This window comes from Monodelphis domestica, chromosome 7, assembly GCF_027887165.1.
Source record: "Monodelphis domestica isolate mMonDom1 chromosome 7, mMonDom1.pri, whole genome shotgun sequence".
NCBI classification, from domain to species: domain Eukaryota; kingdom Metazoa; phylum Chordata; class Mammalia; order Didelphimorphia; family Didelphidae; genus Monodelphis; species Monodelphis domestica.
In genome coordinates this window covers 151,825,783-151,853,161 of record NC_077233.1, presented here as the reverse complement: position 1 = coordinate 151,853,161, position 27,379 = coordinate 151,825,783, and the positions used below count along the sequence as shown (strand labels likewise).

At 37.2% G+C, this 27,379-nt stretch overlaps 1 protein-coding gene and 1 pseudogene across 3 annotated transcripts in view; both read right to left on the bottom strand.

The window, feature by feature from the left end:
- ZDHHC4 (zinc finger DHHC-type palmitoyltransferase 4) overlaps positions 1–27,379 on the bottom strand; it is a 56,294-nt gene that overhangs the window by 9,003 nt on the left and 19,912 nt on the right. For all 3 annotated transcript variants that reach the window (XM_007499033.2, XM_016424097.2, XM_056805879.1), the window contains 4 exons: positions 27,293–27,366; positions 13,474–13,652; positions 6,401–6,526; positions 3,732–3,976 (listed from right to left, as the gene is read on the bottom strand). In XM_007499033.2, the coding sequence (XP_007499095.1) occupies positions 3,732–3,976; positions 6,401–6,526; positions 13,474–13,652; positions 27,293–27,366 (624 nt within the window). The remainder of the gene's footprint in view (positions 1–3,731; positions 3,977–6,400; positions 6,527–13,473; positions 13,653–27,292; positions 27,367–27,379) is intronic.
- Positions 6,419–11,832, bottom strand: LOC107649482 (calnexin-like; annotated as a pseudogene).

The window sequence follows — 27,379 nt, the reverse complement described above, 5'->3', positions numbered from 1 at the left end:
TTCCATCGAGACTGGAACAACCTCCAGGAAGTGATGCAGAGCAAAAGGAGCAGAACCAGGAAAACATTGTACACAGAGACTGATACATTGTGGTACAATCGAAGGTGATGGACGTCTCCATTAGTATCAATGCAATGTCCCTGAACAATCTGCAGCGATCTAAAAAATACTACCCACAAGCAGAGGATAAACTGTAGGAGTAAAAACACCAATGAAAAGCAACTGCTTGACTACAGGGTTGGAGGAGATAAGACTGAGGAGAGACTCTAAATGAACACTATAATGCAAATTCCAACAACAGGGAAATGGGTTCGAGTCAAGAACACATGTGATAACCAGTGGAATCATGCATCGGCTATGGGAGAGGGAAAGGTGGGGGGGGGGGGGGGGAAGGAGGGGAGGAAAAGAAAATGATCTTTGTTTCCAGTGAATAATGTATGAAAACGACCAAATAAAATAATGTTTAAAAATTAAAAAAAAAAAAGTTTTTGTACAAACAAAACCAATGTAACTAAAATCAGAAGGGTAGCAACAAATTGGGAAACAATCTTCATAAAAACCTCTGACAAAGGTTTAATTACTCAAATTTACAAAGAGCTAAATCAACTGTACAAAAAATCAAGCCATTCTCCAATTGATAAATGGGCAAGGGACATGAACAGACAGTTCTCAGCCAAAGAAATCAAAACTATTAATAAGCACATGAAAAAGTGTTCTACATCTCTTATAATCAGAGAGATGCAAATCAAAACAACTCAGAGGTATCACCTCACATCTAGCAGATTGGCTAACATAACAGCTATGGAAAGTAATGAATGCTGGAGAGGATGTGGCAAAGTAGGGACACTAATTCATTGCTGGTGGAGTTGTGAATTAATCCAACCATTCTGGAGGGCAATTTGGAACTATGCCCAAAGGGCGATAAAAGACTGTCTGCCCTTTGATCCAGCCATAGCACTACTGGGCTTGTACCCCAAAGAGATAATAAGGAAAAAGACTTGTACAAGAATATTCATAGTTGCACTCTTTGTGGTGGCCAAAAATTGGAAAATGAGGGGATGTCCTTCAATTGGGGAATGGCTGAACAAATTGTGGTATATATTGGTGATGGAATACTATTGTGCCAAAAGGAATAATAAAGTGGAGGAATTCCATGGAGACTGGAACAACCTCCAGGAAGTGATGCAGAGCAAAAGGAGCAGAACCAGGAAAACATTGTACACAGAGACTGATACATTGTGGTACAATTGAAGGTAATGGACTTCTCCATTAGTGGCAATGCAGTGTCCCTGCACAATTTGCAGGGATCTAAAAAACACTATCCACAAGCAGAAGATAAACTGTGGGAGTAAAAACACTGATGAAAAGCAACTGCTTGACTACAGGGGTGGAAGGGATATGACTGAGGAGAGACTCTAAATAAACACTCTAATGCAAATACCAACAATATGGAAATTGGTTTGAATCAAGAACACATGTGATACCCAGTGGAATTGCGTGTGGGCTATGGGAGAGGTGGTGGGAGGGAGGGAAGGGAAGAAAAGAAAATGATCTTTGTTTCCAATGAATAATGTTTGGAAATGACCAAATAAAAATTAAAAAAAAAAAAAGAAAAAGCAAATATTTCATCCAAAAAAGATGATATTAATGAGATAACATATTAAAACTTATAGGATAAACTAATGCAATTAGGGAAATTGTCATTTTCTTAAATTTTTCATCAACAAAAGAGGAAAGGAACACATTAATAAACTGGCCACAGAAAACTCTTAACTAAACGTCAGCTAAATAGAAAATCTGAAAATTAAAGATGAATAAAACCAAAAACAGACCCACTGACTTGATAGATAAAAACAAGTTATATGTAATGAATTAATTTTTCATATGCATCTTTTTTTCTGGTCTTCTAAGAAATGTTCATGTTGGCGATGATTTTTTAATTATACATTTTTTAAAATTAAAAAAGAAAAATAATCTATTTTTGTTACCTCTGATTCTTTCACTCCTCAACCTTTGACAATCTGGCATTCATCTTCTATGAATCTAATGAAACTGCTAAATATCTTCAAGGTCACTAATGACCTTTTAATTGGCAAATCTAAGGGCCTTTTCTCAGTCCTCAAATTCTTTGATATTTTGACAGCATTTGATATCGTTAACCATCTCTTAAGTATTCTTTCTTTGTAGCTTTCATGACACTACATTCTCCTGGTTCTTGACCTGCTTGTCTTACTAATTCTTTGTCCCTTTTACTGCTTCATCTCCCTTCTACATTGCTAAAATGGAGGTGTCTCCATTAAGTTTTATTGTAGGCCTCTTATCTTCTTTTTCTACATACATGCTTCTCTTGTTTTCATTCATTCTGATAGCTTCAATCAACTCCATCAGGCAAATGAGTCATAAATTTGCATACTCAACCCTGAATTTTCCCATAGGCTCTAATCCCACATTTCCAACTACCTTTTAGACATCTCAGCCTGATTATCCAGCACCTCAAATTCAACAAACCCCCATTTGAATTCCCAATATTTTGTTGGAATATTTTGTTCCCAAAATCTATCCTTTCTTTCAACTTTACTCTTATAGTTAATGGTGACACTTTTCCAAACAGGAAATCGTGCAATTATTTCTGAATTTCCCTCTCCTTCTCCTTCTACCTTTCCCTCTCCCTCACATTCAATCACCATAATCAAATCCTGTTGATTTACAATATTGCTTTCATCTGTCCCCTTCATCTCCGTTCAAAGAGTCACCATTCTGATTCAGGTCCTCATTATTTCTCCCTTGAAATACCGTAATAGCTTGTTAATCAGTTTGTCACCGATTTCTTCATCTTCAATCTCTCTCTTCTCTAATACATTCTTCACACATTTGACAAAATGATTTTTCTAAAAAAGGATTCTGATCTCCTGTCCAAGAAAGTTTCAAAGTTTATCCTTTTCTTAAAGGATAAAATATAAGCTCCTTATTCCATTATTTAACTTTCCATCTTAATTTAGTACTATTTCCTTTCATATACCCTAATTACCAGGCAAAATGAACTACCAACAAGACTTGATCTTGTCATGTACTCTCACTTCTGGGCACTGAAATAATATTTCTTTAAGATCCAGGTCAGATGCTACCTAGTCCATGAAACCTCAATCAATCCCTCTCATTTCCACCTACCATACCCACACTCAACTAAAAGTTCTCTCTCTCTCTAAATTTTCTTACAGTATTTCAGAGCTCACCTTTACTCTTTTTTTTTAAACCCTTACCTTCCGTCTTGGAGTCAATACTGTGTATTGGCTCCAAGGCAGAAGAATGGTAAGGGCTAGGCAATGGGGGTCAAGTGACTTGCCCAGGGTTACACAGCTGGGAAGTGTCTGAGGCCAGATTTGAACCTAGGACCTCCCATCTCTAGGCCTGGCTCTCAATCCTCTGAGCTACCTAGCTCCCCCCGCTCACCTTTACTCTTATCAAACGCTACTTTGTAAAATACTTATGGGCATATATTTCTGGTCCCCTTATTTGATTATAAGTTTCTCAAAAGTAAGAAATGTGTTGTTTTCCATCTTTGTATTTCTGGTGTCTAGCACAGTGTTTTGTATATAGTAGGTTCTTAATAAATGCTTAACAAATTGTTAAATTTAAGGATGACACAACAGAATTCATGTTTAATGAGGAAGAAAATGTCCCTTTTAAACAGCAAACCCAAATGAAAAACTTAGAAACTGAACCTTGCTTACCTGTATAAGAAAAGCAATATCAACAGGTTGTTCCTGTCCATAGTCATCAAAATATGTTCCCGATGTCATACCCGATATGAGCACCAAATGGATCAGAAATGCTGTAGTTATGATGGCAATGTCTGCTGCCATTGCAGTCAATGTTAAGAGGTAGATTAAAAAGTATCTTGCATTTAAGGCACCAATGCAATTGTTCACCCAAATACAGTGATGATCAAAACGATGTACACATCTGTTACATACATCTATATGCACATACAGAAAAATCAGGAATAAGCAGCATTACTTATGGCTCTATATTTTTCTACTGGAATTGTACATACTCTTTTTTTGACTCCCAAAATTAATTCTGAAGGGGCAAAAGTTTTGTGATACCATATTATAGAATGCTATCCCTAAAGAAAGGTGAGGATGTTCAAAAGAAGTGAGGCCTCTATTGATACATATAGGCAGCATGGTGCCCGGAATAAGGATGTGAGATTTGGAGTCAGAGGGGAGGGGACTCATATTTTAGCCCTGATTTGCTGTGTGCTCTTGGACAAATTATATTACTTCTCTTGAGACTCAAATTCTTCTACTGTAAAACAATGAGGCAGGGCAAAATGTCTAAAGTCCTTTATGGCTCTAAATTTAATATTCTAATTACAAATAGACTCATCTGATGAACAACAGAAACCTTCCACTCCCACCCTAATGTCCTGATCTTCAGGGCTGGAATGTGAAAGCTATAAAGTTTCTTGGAGATCAACCAAACCAACCTCATTTTTAGACATAAGGAACCTGAGGCCAGAAAAAGTGACTTGTCCAAGTTTATAGGAAGAGTTAGCAATGAAAAAACCATGGACAGACCATGGCTCTTCTGACTCCCAATATAATGCTCTTTCTTTTTTTTTTAATTTTCTTAAACTATGCCTATGATTTTATCCACACAGTGACTTCCTAAAGAGAACTTCCTCTACCAGTGCAGATCTGAACTTTGCAGTTGTAGCAGTTAAGAGTTGCCTAAGAGTGCTCAAATTAAGTGGCTTAACCATATCATCCCCACATTCCCTTCCTCTTCAGGGAAAAGGTTCAGCAGCTCCCAATGATTACCTCCAGGACAAAATATAAATTCTCTTTGAACTCTCAAGAAGTTTTCATACCCTGGCCCTGGCCTCTTCTTACCTTTCCAGCTTTCTAATATCTTACTTGCCTCTGCATACTCTGCCTGGCAAGTGCTTAAGAAATAAATACTGACTTCTAGACTCTGTGATTCAACAGCACTGACGTATCTTTGATTCCTCAAACATAAGACTTCCATCTTCCTGGAATATGCTGCTCCCTGCCCTGATCCAGGTTCCTTGGCTTTCTTTCTTCAGTAATGCTCAAATCCCTCCTTCTGGAAGAGGTCTTTCTAGGTCCATACTGATCCTTCAACCACCCCTACTCCACCCCACCCCCACTACTAATTAATGCCTTCTATTTTCAGATTGCCTTCATATATTCTGTGAATAACTTGTTATGTAGCTAAATAATTATCTGTTGGTTCCACTATTGGAATGTATGCTTCTGGAAAGCAGGAACTGTGTGGGTTCTTATTTTATTATGTTAGGAGAAAGTGAGAATTTCTATATATCACCAGTGTTCAGAACAGTGCCTGGCATATTACATGTACTTAATAAAATACTGGATGACTGACTAATTGTCCAGGATCACAGAACCAGCATGTGTTGGAAGCAGAATATGAACCCAGATCTTCCTGATTCCAAAGAAGTCTTTCTAATCTAGATTGCTTCTTCCCATGCTCTTTAAGAATGCTTAAAAATCAAAGGATAAAGCATTTAGCCCTATCCCTGCTTATGCTTTGTGAACCTACATGCCTATACTAGGTTGTGAGAAACTATTCCTGATATCCCTTCTTGACTGTTCTCCTTGCCATGGGCATTTAAGAATCCTATAAATTTGAACTGTGCTTCCGTCTGAACCTTCTTAACTGGTATGAAACTCTGGGAAGTGACTCCTAGCCTGCCTATTCAAGACTCCTAATCTAGATATTCTCTACACATGTCCTCTCAATTTATAGTACCCAAATCTCCTCTCTTCCTATATTTTCATAGCATATAAAAACCCTTCCCAAGATTATTCAACACTTTCCCCTTCTAGTAGAGAGCTCTAGGAAACATCTATACATTTTGGCTAAACTGAAATTATAAAACACTGAAACCAGCAAATTTATCTGCGAGGTGAAATATCTAGTCTATCTACAAACACATAAAGTTGTGAAAATGCAACATATATAAATGTCGCTTGCACTTTTAATTCTAGTTGGCTTCTAGTGAGATACAATCCAATCAGGAATAAACTGTTATTCTGAATAAACTCTTAGAGTCTCTGCTCATAAATAAAACAATTTTTATAATAATAAATTCTTAGAGACTCTTAACATCCACCCAGCAGAGAAGAGATATTATTCTCTGGGTTCTATGTAGCAGTAATAGTCAAAGTAATATCAACTTGCAATCCAGATGAAGTTAATCCAAGGGCTAGAGGTTTCTCAACCCAGATTCAATGTTTCCCAGGGCCCAAACTTTTTTCCTTTTGTGAAAAATAGCAGTAATGGTGATTTCTTTGAAATATTTTATTTTGGGGGAGAGCAGGCGGATAGCTTTGGTAATATTAGAAGCACTTACTACAATGTTTTGATCTAGCTGGTTTCCTCAGGTTGCAAGTAGGGCACTTCATGTTTTTCAAGAAGATCACCTCATCATATTCATAAATTTGAAGAAATGATGTTCCATTTGATTTTGTTATTATCCCTTTAAACAAAAGCAATAATTTCTATCACAAAACAGTATTCCAGGGAAAGCTAGGTAGCACAGTAGATAGAGTACCAGGCTTGAAGTCAAGAGGGCCCCCGGTTTCAAATTTGACCTCAGACACTTCCTAACTTTGTGATCCTGGGCAAGTCATTTAATCCCCATTGTCCAGCCCTTACCACTCTTCTGCCTTGGAATCAATACTAAGATTCCAAGACAAAAGTTAAGGGTGAAAAACAAAAACAAAAAAGCCAGTATTCCTTATACATAAGGAGCCATGAAAACTACATGAAGTATAATTTTGGGAGCCAGGGGCTTTCAGCACATTCAAGGGCTGTTTCCATAAGCCCCTGGTTCAGACCAGTCCAGACACCCAGGACTCTGAGGTCCCTAGTATTCTGACCTGAGACATCATAGAGAACCTTGAATATACAAATTTCTGACCCTCAAAAATCCAGGGCAACCTACTCCCAGGGAGTGTAGATCAGATATTTTTGAAGTTTTAGCATATTTCTTATAATTGTATGTGCAATTTAATTTTTCCTAAGCATGTCATCTACATAAATTGAAAGATTTTAGATTATTACATTAGTGTAGATTTACTATGTCCATTAGTTCTAACTGTAACTGCCTGCCCCAAAAGTCTTAAGACTACTGAAACTACCATTAGTATTTAAATATTATGGGATTCTGTCTGATTTGAAGAAATGAGAACAAAAAAGGAGCACAGACCTGATCTACACAGTGCCACAGAAGCACATATTTAACCTGAATAGTGCCAAATGAGCACACAGGTCAAAAAGAGAAACCAATTCTGCTAGGATTGCTGAGACTTGTTGAAACTTCTACACCAATAAAAAAAGGACTTGAACCTAGCGTGAGACTTGAGGTTGTGGCACTTAACATATGTTAAGATGCAGGACTCCTTGTACCACACTCCTTGTGAAAGTTATATCAAGTACCCAACAACTGGCTATTCTGGCTCCATGTTCTATCCCTGAGAAGAAACAATGAAAGATGAAATATATCAGACCAAGGGAAAAAAAATCTAGTCTCTTTTTCCTAACTTTCTTGCTCTGGTGGTTGTCTGTCTGCTGAGTGGGTAAGTGTATGATGTTGGACATGGATTACTTTAATTGAGCATTATTCAAAGTCCTATTGTAATTTTCTATTTTTTTCTTATTTAGAATTTCTTCATATAAAATTTAAGATTGGATATTTCAAAATTCCATCCAATAGTTATTTGGCTTTTGTGTGCTATTTTTTCTGATGATTTTAATTGGCAGTGATTCATATGCCTCACACCTCAGACATGTTTCCCTTTGTGATTTCAATGTTTTTTTCTGATACTCTCCTCAGGGGGAATGTGTTTTTATTTCATATGAAAAGTTTTAAGTCATTTTAGGAAATGAAATTTGCAGCCTCCTGGAATCCAGATAGAGATGATAGCATGGAGACCACACACTACTCCAGGAGATCCTGAGAAAAAAACCCAGATGCACAAAAACCCAGATGCACAAAATTGGACTTTGGGGGTAGGGTGTTAAAAATTTCACTTGTTTTTGGTTAAAAAAAATTCATTTTGTTCGTAAAAAAAAAATTCATTTGTTTATATATATATGTCTATATATATAGTTGTGTTGTGAAGAAGTGGACTGCCCCTTGATTTCTTTGTAAATAAGCGCCAAGTATTTAATTTTCTTTTGTTGTAAAAATTGTCACCATTTCCCCCTTGCATTGATGTATATACCCTTCATTTGATTGTTATTGGAAATTTATGTTTTGATCCATTGGAGAGACTGGTCTCCCAAAGGATCACGGGGAGATATGTGCATTTTAAAATGGCTCTGAGCCCTGGGAGATTATATCTCCTAGGACTCTACCCCAACTTCCTCAGACACTTCCCACTTCCTTTGTGGGAGGTATCTGAGAAGATATAAAAAGAAGAGAGAAGTACAGGTTTTGATGCCTTTTCTGTAGAAGAGTATTTTGCCCTGAGACCCTTTTACCCCTGGGCTGGAGATCTAATTTTCTCTAGCCTTTCCAGACTTTTAATTTTCAGAGCAAAAATAAACCTATCTAAAGATCCCTGAAGTCTGGCTTGATTTAATTTAAATACCTAGCATAATTACAGAGGAAAAGAAAAGCCTGGTCAATTTCCCTACCGGGGCTACCAAGGCTGGGGGAGACCCAGCTACTTTCCTTTCCCTACCTTTTCCCCTCCATTTTCATCATCAATAAACCCAAGTAACCCAAGGAGAGTTCAAGTAGAATTGACTGTCTCATCCACAAGCATAGCTGAAGACAAAGCCTCGTCTTGGCACAAAATTCCATTTCAGGAACTAAAGTTAGAGAGATAAACAATAAGTAAAAAGAAAATATCAACCTGTATGAAATATTATAATAATCTCAGAGATCCCTAAACAAAAGGAGCGACTGACCCAAACAGCTGCAAACTGAGACTCAAAGAAAAAAAGATATTCCCCAGAAGGACTACATGAAAACAATCACTTTAATAATACTGTGACAGAGGCTGGCACTAGAGAAAAAGTGCCAGGCTGAAGAGTATGTAAAATTGATCACCTCGATGGGGGAGGGGCTCCAGGAGTGGATTCCAGAGGAGGAGAAGACTCTGACTGGGAGAGCAGTGAGGCTCTAGGTCTTGAGAAGCCAAAGAGAGAAGTTGGGAAAAAGACTTTCTCCTGAGGGTTACTCACTTTCCTATTGGTGACTGGAAATCTTTCCCCCAACACTTCCCAACTGAAGGGACTTTCTGAAGAGAAACCTGAGCAGACTTTACCTCAGCTCCTGTTGCCCAAGGGTGAATCAACCTGACTTTTTCTCAGGGGGCTCAGGTTGCCAAGGCCTGAGTTCCCCCCCAAACTCGAGGAGGGAGGGCAAAGGGTTTAGAGACAGGGACCCCTTTTCTCCACTTTCCTTTTCTCATTCTTCCCTCCCCATTATTCCTTTTGTATTATCTGATTGAGTTAACATTAAAAGTTATCTGTTCCCCAAGCTGAGTGTGAGTGAACGGATCAAGGGGAGACCTTTGGGTCTCGAGTAGTGGAGGGGGGACAAGAGGGACAAGAGTGAATTGGGGGGAGCAGCTTTAGCTAAGGAGGGAAGGCAGAAGGGGGGAAATCTTCAAACCCCCTCTCCTCTCTCTGAGCCAACCCATTACATCTGCTGTCTCCCCTGAACCCCACTTTGAGAAGTGGGAGGGGCGGTCTCCTCTCTTTCCCCCTCTTCATACCAAAAGTCTAAGCTTTCTTCTGGGCACAAAACTTCCTTCTTTTATCTTTTTTTAATAGTTTAATCAAACAGTATCTATCATGATTTTGGAATTCTGCCTCTAATCTCAAATCTCCTGAAGTGGAAGAATGAAAAAATTGGAGAGGAATCAATAGTATCCACACAAATGACTTCACTTTAAACATGATTATCAATTTTAAGGGACCAAGACACTTCAATGTTTTGGAATATCGAGGTTTATAAAAAAACTACATTATAAAAACTGCAATTCATCACCTAACATTTTCTAAACTTTGCTGTTATTTTTCCATGGATAGATTAATTCAATAAATTAAGCCAAGGTTCTTGAAGATTGGCAATATTCTAGCATTTTAAATCAAAAACAATAAACAAAAAAAACCTACCAGGTTAGTTGCTTCATGTTACATTCAGAATCCATAGCCCATACATTAAATGCTTTCTTTCTACAGGAATGGTGTTCTTTATATCACAATTACAATTAATTACTGCTAGATGCTCAAAATTTCAGTGGATAGTGTTTGACTGGAATCTGTTGATAGTGAAATCTTGAGGTTTTTCTGGGTTTCAACATATAAGGTATATCCCAGGTCCTCTTCCTAGGATCATATCCAGGGGGAGAGGGGAAAAGGGAATCACAGATTAAGTTCTTAAATTCTATCAATCTCTTCGTGGCTTTCTGTTTCTGGGTAATCTTTTCAAAACTTCATCTTACTCTGCTTTAGGTTTTCTATCTTCATCCTCTTGACTTACAGTACCTGCATCCTCTTCAGCATCACTTTTTTGCTTCTCTTCAAGTTTCTCTTCAGTCTTTTCTTCATCTTTCTTCTCCTTTTCCTCCTCTTTCTCCTCTTCTTCCTTCTCTTCCTTCACATCTGGTTGAGGAACATCTGTCTTATTATATTCTGCAGCTCTAGGTTGTTTCTTTTCAGAACAGCAGAAGAGGACCACAAGGAACAACAGCAAGGCCACAGTGAGAATATAGACCACCCAAAGCAATGGACATTCTTCAGCTGCTTCAAGCATTTGCCCCATTACACCAGGCTCTGCAGCGCCATCAGCAGCTTTCTTCAGATCCCACCCATCATTGGCCCAATCATCTGCAACTGCTTGGTCTGCACAAATAATAAAGTTGTCAAAAAAGATATCTGATGTCATGGACCACAGCTCCAGACCCACAGCACTGAAAGGAGTTATTTTGAAAGGCTCTAGATCTTCAAATAAATCTGGGTTTGGAATCTTCCTTGGTTTCCATATTCCTTCCATTTGCCCTTGTAATTGGGATTGTCAATAGTATGTCTTTACCAGACACCACAACCAGGGGCTGATTCACATTTTGAGTTTGCAATTTGAGGAGCTTTCCATTCTCCATCCATATCTTCATCCCAATTCTCTGGCTTCTCTGCATCTGGATCATATACATATTCAGGCTCATCATCCAACCAGCCTTCAAGTTTTGTAGCATCCTCATCTGGAATCTTAGCAGGAACAGTCCCATCCCAGTCATCTGGTTTGACAACATCAAATCTGGTATCTTCGGCCTCTCATCCCAGTCCTCAGGCTTCTGGTCATTTGGATCCTCAATTTCCTGGGGAGGATTCACAGGAGGAGTCATATCATTCAGAAGGTTCCCACTATTCACAACCATTTGACCAACTAATATTTCAAAGCTATTATCTGGATTCAAGACTAATGTATACAGATGTGTTTTCTTATCAGTAAAGTAGGTCTTCAGATCCATATCTGATCTCTTAGCATGCTTTTCCTCATAGATGTCTGTCTTTGGGTTTTTGTCTGAAGATGAAGTGCAGCTTATAGTCCTCTCCACATTTATCTGGACCAAACATTATTGTGTGAGGGGTCTTGTTGTGGAACTGATCCATATTTAATTCTGGAGTTCTAGAAAGCAGTTTCACATAGGCTCCACCACATTCTATTCCACTTTGGAAATTTACTTCATACTGAACAATGAGGGGCTTAGTGTCAAATGTAAATGGCTTGTTCAACCTTGCAGAGAATCCACTCCTGGGGCCCCTCCCCCATCAAGGTGATCAATTTCACATACTCTTCAGCCTGGCACTTTTTCTCTAGTGCCAGCCTCTGTCACAATACCTTCTATATTTTTGCTAGGAGTCAAAGTCAAGCCCAGTGATTTGGTTTGAGTATTTCATTCCCTTTCCTTTACTAAAAATCAGGATGGCTTTTCTCTTTGCCAGTCCTACTGGAAAAGTTCTCTCAGTCTCTGTATATATTAAATATACACATACACACACATATACACATCTTGAGCAGCAGCAGCAGCAGCAGCAGCAGCATCATCTCCTCCTCCCTCTACAGCAATCTTGCCTATATTCATCCTTTGTGCCTTGCCCTCACTTCTCCTTTAAACCCTAACTTGGCTGCTGGTGAGTTCCACAGGCATCCATGTTGTTCTGCTGTGTTTTTTAAGTCAGCTTTCCCTTTTCCATTCTGTGACTTTAGAATTTCATTCCTGAAAGTTTGTTTTCCTGGCTGAACTTTCATTAGACTCCCACAGCCATCCTAAGTACTAGAAGGAGGCCTAACCTATTTCTTTTTATCCCTCTCTTTTCCAAGGCAAACAGTTCTGAAATGGCAGTCATATAGGCCAGGTAAACAAACACCTTGCAAGTTTTGCTCCTTTCATGCTTCTACTATTTAGTAGAAGTAAGAAACCAGTGAAACAAGCAACTTATTTGTCCTGGTTTCTGAACTATAATAATCTGGAAACTGGACAGGAAAGGCCCAACTTAATCAGGAACAAATAAAATTAAGTTTCCATGATCTCTAAGGTCCTTTCTGGTTCTAAATCCCTGATCCTTTCATTTTTTATTTCCCCTGTTGGGGAAAAATCCTGAAATGGTTTATGTTATTGCTATGCAATTGTATATAAATGGACTAGGTAATTGGGTTCTGCTATGTCAGCAAAAAGTGCATAATTTTAGTTTGACAACAGCACTGTTTGTTCAGAATCTAAAGAGAAAGAAGTCAACAGATCTACTATCTGCTTGGAAGAAATTATTATTATTATTGACAGACAAGCTTTATTGGTTGTCTATCCAAATGTGAACTATGATATTCTTGATTATGGATCTCATGCTTTTTATTCTCTAAACATTTCAACAACAATAACGATGATGATAATGATAACTAGCATTTATACAGTGTTTTAAAATTAGCAAAATGGCTTACAAATATTTCACTTTATCTTCACAAAAAACTTTAGGAGGTGCTATTAATAGTATTCCTAATTTACAGATAGGAAAAATAAAGCAGGCAGAGCTAAAGAATTTCCTATGCTCACATGGTTGGTAAGTGCATTTGGATTTTAATTCAGGTCTTGTTGATTCCCAATCCAAAACTGTAGTCACCTACCTGCCTAGAAAAGAACAATTTAAAAATAGAATCATACAGTGGTTTCTTCACAATAATGTATTTTAGAATTTCCAAACCCTAGAACATTCACTTTGAGAATGTTGCTTCCCAAAATCCCATTTTGTATACCTTCATTTTGACTTCTGTAATCCTTTATTGCTTTTCAATTGTGTGCATACATTCATCTACACACTTTTTGTGGGAGAAGTATGTATTCAGAGAAAGGGCTTATTGCTCTTTTCTTTGTCTTATTTACTAACTACTCAAAATCAACTTCAACTTACCAGGGTTAGTTGTACAACTCAAAATGAAAAAAAACAGGTTTATCATCAACAGCAGATATGGCAGGAGAAGATGATAGACTGAGAACTCCAGCTCTTGACAGTAATTAAATATTTCCCAAGTGTATTCACTGTAAACAGCCCCTTCTAAGACCAAATGCAGGATGATGAATGTGCAATTTCTGAAAGAAAATAAATCCATGTCTTATCTTGCCCAAGAATTTTGAATGGTAAGTAAGACTATTTTGAAGGCATTCCATTATTTAAAGAACTCACCAACTGTTGTTTGTTTTTTTTAACTCATCTGTAAAAATAATAAGATAGTGGACCAGAGGATCTCTAAGGTTCTTCCTAACTCAGATCTTCTGTAAACCTTTATGATCATTAAATTAATTCTTAGAATTAATTTATTTTTAAAAATACAAGTGAACATTTACCTTAATATAGAAACTGCCACTAATTCTCAAAATTCTAATCAAATAAATTTATTATACTTCTGTGACACTTATGACTATGAATTCCCACACTTGAAAAAATTATTGATGTATAATATAGGAATATCCAGGTATTCCTTGATTTCATCAAAATCTAGCATATTAAAATCCAGGTGGATAGGAAAGACTGAATGATTCACAGAATCACAGAATTTTTGAAATGGAAAGAGCCCTTGTGATTCTCTAGCTCACAATCAAATTCCTCTTGAGTTGCAAGCTCCACCAATATGTTTGGGTAAAGACAAGGTAGAACAGTACAAAGTGTGCTGGCTTTGAAGTCAGAAGGCCTACATTTGAATTCCAATTTTTTCTTGCTCCCTCTGTAGCTATAGACAAGGTACTTCTTCCAATCTCAGTTCTTAAGGGAACTAAATGAAATGACTTCAGAGTTCCTTTTTAAATTTAAATCTAGATTTTATGTATATGATACAATTATAGAACTCAAAGCTAAGAGATCATCTAATCTCTTCATTTTATATATTAGGAAACTCAAAACTAGAAAGGCTAAATTATCTACTTGCAAAATTTCACTTATATCCAATTTTTCAGAATATCTCACAAAGTGAGGTACAATTATTAGCCTTTGCACACAGAAAGTATACATACTAGAAATAAAATATAGCAAATGTGAATGGAGTCTATTGGACCTCTCAGTTAAAATGATTCGGCAGCAACAAATCCCTTTGTCTAGAATTAGAACAGCAAAATAATGTGTATTTTCCACAATTTATATTTACATACCATATACTGATTTCTTATAATTTAAACTGAATTTTTCAAAATTTGTGCTGTATTTTTAGTACACATCTACATTGTTGGATACTGAAGAACTTCCCTTGATGACAAGGCTTCTATATGAGCCCTATACAATATCTTTAATAAAGATTCAATTTCTTAAAGTGATTCCCAAAATATTAGTTCCACTACAATAGGGATTTGGTGTATCATGGACCCCTAATGCCAATATAGTAAAGCCTGTGGACTCCTCAGCATGTTTTTTTTTTTAATTTTATTTAATTTTTTAAATTTAATTTAAAAAAATTTCCCATGGTTACATGATTCTTGTTGTCTCCCTTTCCTCTTCCTTTCCCTCTCCAGGAGTTGATAAGTATTTCCATATGTAAACAAGTGGTAAATCATATGTTTTCTTTTGGACCTCTACTTCCCTAGTTCTTTCTCTACTTGTGGTTAGCATTCTTCCTCACAAGTCCCTCAGACTTGTCCTGAATTACTGCATTGCTTTTAGTAGCAAAGTCAATTTTACAATGTTTTTAAATGCATAAAATAAAGTGCATAGTATCACAAAAAACTAAACATTTATACTGAAATATAGTTATCAAACTATTTCTTGAAAATAGATTAAGAAACCCTATTCTACAAGATATTAGTAAGCACGTAACACATTCAAAGCATACCTACCTACTGGGTTGATATGCAAGGAAATATTGAATAAGAAGCTGTAACAATCCACCTTTGAGAAAACTTTTGGTTTGAAGTAAGCAAAGTCTACAATAATTATTTTAATCAGGGCTTTGAACAATGTAATTTTAAAAATACTAAAATAATGGATTGAGTCACTAGGTAATACAACTCACAGTTGACTTTTTCATAGCACATGACTGCTATAAGATAATGTGCCAAACACTACAGCATCACATGTATTTAGTGTAATCTGATCTTAACACAACAGTCTTTTCTAAAAGTTTTGTTTAATCATTTAAATGTAGTACTGGCTTTTGCCAACTAAATTTTCTTCAAAGGTACTGCTGTATCAGATACTACTAAGATAAAAAAAATGCATAGCTTATAATAGGAATCTATTTATCAAGATGAATATTTGCATATGTGTGTATACATATACACATATATGTAGTGAGAATTTGTTTTTCATATACTACATTAATTTCTATGACAAGGCCATATGTTAGTGAGGCCCCCATAAATTCCTACATCAGAGTCCGGCGGGAGGGGGGTTCATGCCCCCCCCACACACACTTTTTACATTTTCTTTGTTTATAGGAATTCCAAGGAGTCTTTCCCTTTTAACAAAACCTGGTCAATAGGTAAAGGAGACAAAGATTCTCTTTCTGCCTACGTGACCTCCATCATCTATGGGTTGAAGAAGGGATGGGAGTTTGATGGACCACCTCCTAATTAGCTATTTACCAATTAGTTGTCTTTAGATCAGCAGTTTTCAACCTCTCAATTTGTAGCAATGAGAATACATAATGCATATCAGGTATTTACATTACGAATCATAACTGTAGCAAAATTACAGTTTTGAAGTAGCCACCAAAATAATTTTTTGGTTTGGGGTCACTGCAACATGAGGAACTGTATTGCAGGGTCATGGCATTAGAAAGGTTGAGAACCACTGCTTTAGATGAACTCCTAAAACTCTATTTATAAATCACTCTGGAGGAACTTGGGAGGTCTTTGGTGTCCAAGGGGCTATTTATCTATAAATCTTTTGATTATATGTTAACCTAATTAATAAATTAATATTCTTACCCCAAAACCAATCTCTCAATATATTTTAACATAACTATATTTGGGGTTGTCTGACCTAAATTAAATGCTCAGAATGTTAATTATTTAAGCTTATATGCACTGTGAAAATCATATTAACATGAGATTTGATCAAAACTCTGGTGTGAGGGAAATGGAGAGAATTGGTTCCCCAACATGAAACATGGCCATGGCCTCAGAAGAAAAAATAGAATATCAAGGTTGAAAGATATCTGGCTCTAGGTAACCCCTGAATAAGCCCTAGATGGGATCTGAGATCACAGCCCTATAGTGAAAGACCTAAAGAGCTCACATAAAAAAAAAAAGACAACAGCTATAAAGGGAAATCAGAATCCATTCTGATATCCCAGACCTGATATACCAGAGCCTGATAGTCAACTCAGGGTCTAAGCTACTGAGAGAAGCCTCAACAACTACTGTAAAAATCCACATTTGGTAAGGAGCCTCCCAATAATTGAGATCCATATTTTATGCTTTCCTCTCTAATATGACATTATTTTAGTTAGAACTTAATCACATATTAGTACTATAATCTTCCTTTTCCAACTCTCTGAGCATGATTCTCTCTTCTTTCTTTTAAAAAAATCCCTCTCCAACTGATGGAATCTGAATGCAGATTGTAGCATACTATTTTTCAATTTATTTTTTTCATTTTTTTGGTCTATTTTCTATCATAACATACTATTCTTTCATAACTGGAAAGAATAAGTTCTCAAAGAAAGGCAAGGCATTGGTCCTGATACAATCTCAGATGCCAGAATTAAAGTCAGAAGGACCAGGGCCTTTGATGCTGGATTTGATAGAACCAAGTATATGCTGTAAACCTCAAATTTCCTTAGACTTATAAATGTTGGAAATTTCACCATTGGGATATTTCATACTTGGAAAATTTCTTACTGATAGTCTATTGGAATGGGAACCCCATTGGCATGGGAGGTTCCTTCTCTTCCCTTCTTAAGATTACTTTAGGACAGAAACCCTTTGCTGAACAATGGAAAGGACTTTGACCTATGCTTAAGCATTGAACAGGAATTTCTTTGAGTCTTGATTGATTTTAGAATTGATACAATGGAGATACTTGGAATAAATCTCCACCCTATTCAGTCCTAATAGGATTGAGTAAGGGCTGCAGCCTAGATCAAAATTTAATTATTCCAATCTCTACCCTACTCAGGTTAACAGGATTTAGAAAGGGCTGTAGCAAAGGAGTAAAGATTTAATCATTTGAAAATATGACCTTCAACAGACATGTGCAAAAGCCAGAAACCTCTGGGCGGTCCTGGGTTAAGCTAGAGCCTCCATTGGCACAGGGAAATTGATGAACAGTGATTGGTAGATGGGAGAACTGAGGGGAGGAACTTGGATGGTTTCCTTAAAGATAGGGGGTCTGAAGACTCCAGGAGGGTGGAGAGTTGGTCGGTGTGGTTCCTGTGGGCTCTGAGAAGGCTTGCTCTGAAGGAAGCTGAAGGTGGGGGCCTCTGAGACTGTTTCTCCATTTTGGACACGTGAGTAATAGGGACTGATCTCTTTTCTTTGCCCCAGCTATCTAAGGGCTTGGGCCTTTTGGCCCAGCCTAAACAGAAGGGGTATATTTAAGCCCTATTCCCTTCTCTCCCTTTTTCTCTCTATCTCTAATTCCTTTCTTACTCCTATTGTAATTAAACTCCAAAAAAGGCTGATGGCTGACTTGAGTTTTTCATTTAGGAATTACATAGCTGATTCCTTGGCGACCTTAAATTAATATATATCAGTCTTTTAAAGTGATTCGCTTGTTACAATGCTTCATGTATGGGATAGCTTTTGAGTGTTAATCTTGAAACTTGGTGCCAAGTGTGAGATCAGTTGCATCCCTGGCAATATGGATGTCAATCCTAAATTCCCTACCACTACTCCCTACCCAATCTCAGCTTCTGAGTATTTGGAAAATAAACATTATACCGATGTCACTTTCCATGACCACATAGCCTTGGAAGATAGAATCGAGTCCCCAACAAACTGGTACACATGGTGAGCAAATTTATATTTCTTGAGTCCCAAATCCCAATGATTCAGAAGCAACATATCCAAAGCAAAAGCTCCCTTTCCCTTGCTGCCTCTCTCCATGTTCTCACTGGCTCAATCCTTTTCTCCTCTTTATCTCCCTTTCTATTTTGTCTTCTATACTCCTTTCCTGGATGCCTTAGCTGCAGTACCTTTCCTCTAAAGTTAGCTATCTTCCATCTACTCTTTATTTACTTTGCATGCCCCAATTTATACAGAATGTATCTCTAGAATATAAGCCCCCAGAAAGCAGGAACTGTTTTTGCTTTTTCTTTTATCAGTGCTTAGTAGGATGCCTAACACATTTAATAAATATCTTGTTGACTATTAACAAAGCTCCTTTCATCCTCTATCTCTTTTTTCCAAACTCTATGCTTCCTGAATATTCCCTTCCACTCAAACTAATGCCCTTATATTTGTAGATATTACATTGACATTTTCTCAAATACCTTAGCCTCTCATTGCCTTCAAATCTTCCAATTTCATCATTAATAATTTTTAAATTCTTTTATCTGACCATAACCTATCATTCTATTTCTCCCTAAACTCTGCTCCTCTCAAATCTATTCTTCATCCTCACTATGACCTCTCTCCAGGACTTTAATCCCACAGTACTCTCTCCCCCAAACTATAACTGCTCCTCTGAACTTCCTTCCTTCCCTTCACAACATGGATCCAATCTCCTCTTAATAGAGTGAAAGGAAGTTACAAAACTATCCTGCCTTGGCTCACTACAAATTTATGAAATCTAGTCTCAATAGGATCCTCCCTACAGCAAGGCAATCTGGTTTTTTTTTTTTTTTTAACAGAAGGATACATTTTAAATAAATGCTTAAAGTAAATGCTTAGAGAAATTATAGAGAAAGGTGAAATTGAATCATACCTATAATCTCCTTCTCTCCAGGTTTCAAATGATTTAACAATCTAACTTTCACATTTTAGTCCCAAACAATCACATCAGATCAAGATTTATGAGGAATTTATCAATGGTTTTATCTATAATTCTTTTTTTGCATTTAAAGTTTTTTATTTTTTAAAAAATATTTTTCCATGCTTACACAATTCATTTTCTTTCCCGCTCTTCTTCCCTTGCCCCTCCCAGTCGACCAGTGCTGGAGGCCATCATACCCTGACTGGCTGACAAGGTCACAGTCTGGGGAAATGGAGTCTGCAAGGCAGCCCCCAGAGAATAAGGCCCCCACTGATCCCCCTCTGTGACTTCTCTCTCTCCAACTTTCCTAACTTGTTATGATTATTGTTTCCTCCCCAATACAAGAGAAATAATATGAGCAAATACTTCTAGGATCAATAAACATATGTCCCACCTTAATCCCCCCAGACTATTACCCTAAAAGATTACATTCACAGAATTAAAACCTAGAGATCACTACCCATTGCCCTCCTCCTTCCCTTCTCCACAGAAATTACATTCACTCCCATTACAAGCCAGGCAAGCCAAGAACCTCAATCACCTTCAAGACACACTCCACTGAATTCTGTTTGTGGACAGAAACCAGGCAACATTGCCAGGTGCTTTAAAGTAACACAAGAAAAATGGAATTTGTAAATTGAGGAAAATCCCAAATCTGGTCTGTCATTAAACTGCCCTCTAACCTTGTACCTAATTATAAAATGTTTTGTTATCCATCTCCTAAGTAATTGTGATTGATTGTGAAAGCTGACCAATAGTAACAATGATTCTCCTAGGTCAGGTAGAACTAACCTCTAGATCACCCTGTCTATGCCATTCATCTATAGCAACAATGTTTCATTGACTATCTCCTTAGGCTACTGTAAACCTTAAAATTTCTTGTACTTATAAATGTTGGAAATTTCACCATTGGGAAATTTCATATTTGAAAAATTTCCTATTGATAGTGGGAACTCTATTGGAATGTGAACCCCATTGGCATGGGAGGTTCCTCCTCCTCCCTTCTTAAGATTACTTTAGGACAGAAACCTTTTTGCTGAACAATGGAAAGGGCTTTGACCTATGCTTAAGCATAGAACAGGAATTTCTTTGAGTCATGATTGATTTTAGAATTGATACAATAGAGATACTTGGAATGACAGAACCAGGTCTTGGAAAATACAATTTCCACCCCACTCAGTCCTAACAGGATTTAGGAAGGGCTGCAGCAAAGGATCAAGATTTAATTATTTGAGAATATGACCTTCAACAGACATGTGCAAAGCCACAGACCTCTGGGCGGTCCTGGGTTAAGCTAGAGCCACCATTGGCACAGGGAAGACATGGACAGTGATTGGTAGATGTGAGAACTGAGGGGAGGGAACTTGGATGGTTTCCTTAAAGATAGAGGGGTCTGAGGACTGGGGGTGGTTGTTTGGAGAGGTTTTGGCTCTGAGAGGTGGTGCTTTGAGAGTTGGCTCTGAAGGAAGCTGGAGGTGGAGGCCCCTGAGACTGTTTCTCCATTTTGGTCACGTGAGTGATAGGGACTGATCTCTTTTCTTTGCCTCAGCTATCTAAGGGCTTGGGCCTTTTGGCCCAGCCTAAACAGAAGGGGTATTTAAGCCCTATTCCCTTCTCTCCCCTTTCTCTCTCCCTCTCTCTCTCTATCTCTAATTCCTTTCTTCCTCCTGTTTGTAATTAAACTCTAAAAAAGATTGACTGCTGACTTGAGTTTTCATTTAGGAATTACATAGCTGAATTCCTTGGCAACCTTAAATTAATATATATCAGTCTTTTAAAGTGATTTCCTTGTCACACTACGCATCTTGTTAAGTACTATGGAAACACATATGTAGAAAATTGATTGTGTGCCAAACAAGTATGTACTTGAAACCCTATATAATAAACGAACCTCTGTGCTATGGCAGAACCCTGTGTGACGCCTATGCACGTGGGCCTGAGCACACAGTGCTTCTCATCTCCATTACGTGACCGGATCGTCACATCTAGGTGGAGTGAACCCTCACCCTCAGGGAAACCACTGGCCGGCTCCCAAAGGACCAGCAATTCCACTGGGTTATACAAATGTTATCACTTTGCAACTATTTCCATATTTCTATTTTTGCAATAGAGCAAACTTTTAAAACCAAAATTCCAAATCATATTCTCATATAAACAACTGATAAGTGATAATTCATATGTTTTTCTTCTGTATTTCTATTCCTACAGTTCTTTCTCTCACTGTGCATAGCATTCTTTCTTATAAGTCCCTCAGGAATGTCTTGGATCACTGTATTGCTACTAGTAACAAAGTCCATTATATTGAATAGTTCCACAATATTTCACTTCCTATATAAAATGTTCTCTTGGTTCTGCTCATTTCACTCTGTATCAGTTCACTGAGGTTCTTCCAATTCATATAGCAATCTTCCAATTCATCATTCCTTACAGCACAATAAATATTCCATCACCATAGTATACCATAATTTGTTCAACCATTCCCCAATTGAGGGACAACCCCTCATTTTCCAATTTTTGCCACCACAAAGAGTATGGCTATGAATATTTTTGTACAAACATTTTTCATTATTATCACTTTGGGGTAAAACCCCAGTAGCGGTATTGCTAGATCAAAGGACATGCAATCTTTTAAAGCCTTGTGGGCATAATTCCAAATTGCCTTCCAGAATGGGTTCACAGCTCCACCAGCAATGAATTAGTGTCCCAATTTTGCCACTATCTCCTCTAATGTTTATTATTTTCCTTTACAGTCATATTGGCCAACCTGCTAGGTGTGAAGTGGTACCTCAGCATTGTTTTGATTTGCATTTCTCTAATTAGGAGGGATTTAGAACACTTTTTCATGTGATTATTGATTGTTTTGATTTCTTCATCTGAAAATTGCCTATTCATGTCCCTTGACCATTTGACAATTGAGGAAAGGCTTGGTTTCTTGTATAATTGACTTAGTTCCTTATAGATTTGAGAAATTAGACCTTTGTCAAAGGTTTTTGTTATAAAAATTTTCCCCCAGTTTGTGGGGAATTTAATTTTGGTTGCATTGGTTTTGTTTGTACAAAACCTTTTTAATTTAATCGAATCAAAATTATTCATTTTATATTTTGTAACATTCTCCATCTCTTGCTGGATCTCAAATTCCTTCCTTTTCCATAGATCTGACAGGTATACTATTCTATGTTCACCTAATTTGCTTATAATTTCCCTCTTTATATTTAAGTCATTTACCCATTTTGAATTTATCTTGGGATAGGGTGTGAGATGTTGATATAAACATAATTTCTCCCATACTGTTTTCCAATTTTCCCAGCAGTTTTTATCAAATAGTGGGTTCTTGTATGAGTAGCTGGGATCTTTGGGTTTATCAAACACTATCTTGCTGATGTCATTTACCCCAAGTCTATTTCATTGATCCACCCTTAGCCAGTACTATATTCTTTTAATGATCACTGCTTTAGAGTACAATTTGAAATCTGGTACTGCAAGGCCTCCATCCTTCACATTTTTTTTTATTAGTTCCCTTGATAATCTTGATCTTTCGTTCTTCCAGATGAACTTTGTAATATTTTTTTTCTAATTCTATAAAAATGTTTTTTGGTAGTTTGATAGGTATGGCACTGAATAAATAAATTAATTTAGGTAGGATTGTCATTTTTATCATATTAGCTTATCCTACCCATGAGTAATTAAAGTTTTTCCAATTGTTTAGATCTAGTTTTAATTGTGTGAAAAGTGTTTTATAGTTATGTTCACATAAATCCTGAATTTGTCTTGGCAAATAGATTCCCAAATATTTTATACTATCTAGAGTGATTTTAAATGAATCTTCTTTTTCTAACTCAGCAAGGCAATCCTTTTATTATACCTTCCCGACTTATTCTCTATCACATTCCCTATAGCAGCTGTGACTTCTCTTCCCTCAAACCTAGGGCACCATTTCCACTTACCCACTGAGCTAAGGACTTCAACCAATATTTCAGTGAGGAAATAAAAGCTATGAGCTCCCCACTCAGAGCTAATGAACATCATTCCCCACTCTCTTTTTCCTGTGTTACAGTAAAGGCCTTTCTCCTCACCAAGGCTAGCCCTTCTATTTGTTCCTATAATCCCACCTTATTCCCTCTCTAGCAGATAGATCCCACAATCATCCCCCTCCCTTAAACCTGACAACCTATAATCTCTCTCTATTTACTAGTTCCTTTGCTAACCTGCAAAAAAGACCAAGTCTTTCCCATCTTTAAAAAGTCCTCACTTATTATTTCCTTGAATTAGTATCCTCCATCTCTTCTTGTCAAACTCCTTGGAAAGATTGTCTAGGCAACCACTTGGTTATCTCATCTAGTGGATACAGTCTCAGACTTGGAGTCAGGAAGTTCTAAGTTTGAATCTTGCCTCAAACATTTAGCTGTATGAGTCTCTTAACCTCATTTTGCCTCAGTTTTGTCACCTATAAAATGAGGATATTAAGAGCACCTATCTCACAGGATTCTTGTGAGGATAAAATATGAGAGTAAGTCAAGTGCTTTGCAAATCTTAAAGTGCTATATAGACACTAGCTATTAATATTATGCTTACTCCTTCCACTTCTTTTCTCGTCATTTCTAAGTCCTTTGCAATTTGGTTTCAAATTCACTCAACAAAATCTGCTCTATTCTCAGCTCCAGTCCCCTAATGTATCTACTCTCAGTATCTTCTCCCACTTATATTAGGGAAAGAGACTACTTTCAATGGCACAGTGAACTCTTACAAGACAAAACTCTCTCTACAAATGCAGGTCAGCAATCTTTTTTTGCAACTAAGAGTTTTGGAGAGTTGCCTAGGGCAATGAGAAATTAATCAGCTTACTCAGGGTTACACTGCTGAATGTGTCAGAGGTTGAACCAGAGCCAAGTACTTTCTGGCTCTAAAGCTAATTTCTCCATCCACTATGCTCATTATCTCAGACTCGGGTTGTCCAAAATATAATTCATTATCTTTTCACTTAAAACTATCCTCTAATTCTCTATTTTTGTTGAGGACACCACTATCCTCCTGATAACCTAGGTTTATAAACTCAGAGTCATCAGTGCCTCTTCCCTCACCCTCTATGTCTAATTAGTTATCAGGTTTTATCAATTTTATTTTTACAACATATCTTCTCTTTCCTCCTTCTCTCCATTCATAATGCCATCACCCTAGTTAAGGCTTTTTAAATCTCTCCTCTGGAATACTGCAATAAACTTCTAATTAGTTTGCCTGTTTGAAGCCTCTCCATTTAAATATATGTATGTATGTGCATATTTATACATATATATTTAATTTTGAACTTCAACACCCCAAAATATCATTTCTATACCCGAAGAACACAGAAATTTTTTATTTTAAATTGTTTACTTTTTAAGATATGCAAAGTCTTATGTTCAGAATTGACCTGTTTGTTTAAGCTTCATTCTGAGTCTCCTTCCATTCTCTTCAGAGTATTTTTAAAAATGTTTCAATGGCCCTCTTTTTTGGACATCACTATTGCTAACAATCTCAATTCAAAACCAAGAGCAAGAAAGGGAGAAAAAAACCTTTTGTAACAAATAAGCATAGTAAAGCAAAATAAAAATCAACCACAATATGGTTATATCCAAAATGTACATCTCCGCAATCTGTGTACATCACTTGTGTGTCATGGTTGAACATTGCATTAATCAGTGCTGTTTCAAAGTGTTTTTCTTTACAATGTTTATGTTCTTGCATAAAATTTTCTAGTTCTATTCACTTCCCTCTTTTCAGTTTATCATACCCAGCATTTTCTGAAATAATTTCTCTTGTTTTTCATGGTACAATATCCCACCACACTTATATGCCACAGTTTTATTCTCACATTGCTATATTGCCTAAGAGGTACTGTGTAGGAAAAATGAAGAGAGAGAGGATTTGCAGGACAATCTAGGCATGCAGACCAAGGTGAAAGATCTGATCTTCAAAAATCAAGGTGAAGATTCCAAACAGAATGTTCCCAGGAGGAGGCAGGGGGAGACCAGGGGGAGAGGAACTGATTCTGTCTTTCTCTTTCTGGAGGTGACTGACCAAGAAAGGAGACTTTGGCTCTCTCTGGGTTTTTCTGACCAAGGGAGACAAGCCTGGCTGAAGGCAGAAGAAGCTGAGAACTGATATTATTAGCTTCTGTCCCAGGCTGAAGGACCCTTGCGGGGGGGGGGGAGCTTCTGAAATTAGGCTGAGAGACCTTGGTGGTTTTGTGAATTGAAAGAAGAAAAGAAGATTGTAAACAGTTGTCCTCCATCTCTCTGGCTGTCTTGGAGACACAGCTGTGACTGGACTGATTTCCCAAATTCCTCCTATCCCTCATTATAGATTAGGGAAACCCTCATCCCTCTTAACTCAGTTTCCCATCTTGTTGTTTCCCAATTAAACCCCTTACCTGAGAAAGAAAACAAGAGTATTTTATAGTCCACTCAGGGGGGAGGGGGGAAGCCAAAAGGCTTCAAGAAGTGGGTGGTTAAGGGAGGGAGTGAGGGAGGAAGAGGGTAGGAAATAGATTGATCCATTAGCCATCAAATAGGGATTAATAGGCAAAACCCAGAGCATTCCCCTGTAGCAGCATCCCTCTATCTCTAGCAGTATCTCTCATCTATCCCCATTGTAACTAGGAAGCCCTAAGGTATCTCTCTACTAGCAGCTCTCTCTCAGATTATATTTCAGTTACCACTACCAGAAATAGTTTAAACAGATTACATTTCTATTACAGTACTCTACTGCATCACCTTAGATTCCAGTTCTTTTCTTTTCTCATTTTTCCCCTTTTAAATTCCCCAAATTCTTTAGGCTAAGGAAGTTTGTTTTGCTTGTTTCCCTCATCAATATTATCCTACTTCCTAATCAACCCTCTCTGCTTGTTTCCTGGTGGAGTATGAGGAATTTCTATGCCCATCTGGGTATTTGTTCAACTCTTTTTTGTTAGTTTCAGGTTAAGAGTTAGATTCTTCTAATACCCATTCTCCATCTCTTCCCCTAGGCTTTTAAACTCTTTTCATAGACCCTAATTATGAGAAGTAGATCCCCCTTTTTTCTTCTTTATCATTCATGACCTTCCCTTCTTTTTTCTTTCTTTAAACTCTTAGAACAGAACCAATCCCTACCTTACCTTTCCCCTAGGTCATCTGTTTTTCTTATTTGACTCACTCAACACTCTCATTAAGATGATGAAAGGGCATATGTTCCGTCTTCTTCTATTAAAATATTAGCATTATATCATACAGCTCCTTCCAAATGCTCAAATAAATTTACCTTTTTAGATTTCTCTTGATTCTTGCATTTATATTTCAAGGTTCCTACTTAATTATCATCTTTAAACAGAAATGCTTGAAAGTCCTCTCTTCAAGAAACTTTGTCTTCTTTCATAGCTCACCTTATATGATTCTTGTTCTGTAAATAGTGTTGCCTGATTCCTGCCAGTGATTAATGCTCTTTTGTACTTCAATTTTTCCTTGTGTGATACTTATTTGTGTATATATTATATCCTCTCAGAAGAATGTAAGTTCTTTGAAGGCAAGGACTTTTAAATTTTTGTATGTGTATCTCCAGCTTCTATCAGAATACTAGGATTTGGAAACACTTAATAATTGAATTTGTTGAATTGTACCAAATTGTTCATGAGCTCTTGACTTACCAAAAAACATAAAATAAATTGGTTGGAAACTTTGAAAGTGTCAGCCTCTGAGAGAAGTCTTCAATAAAAAAAAGTGACCAATCTATTAAAAAAAACTTCAGAAAGCCAATAGAGAGCAATAACTAATAAATGAAGCCAAGAAAAGTATAAGTAAAAACTCCATTTAGTAAATACCGTGTATGGAAGAGGCGATGAAATACCCTTTGTGTAGCTCTTTGTAGCCACCCTGGCATAAAACGTGAAAATACCTGAAACAAAAAG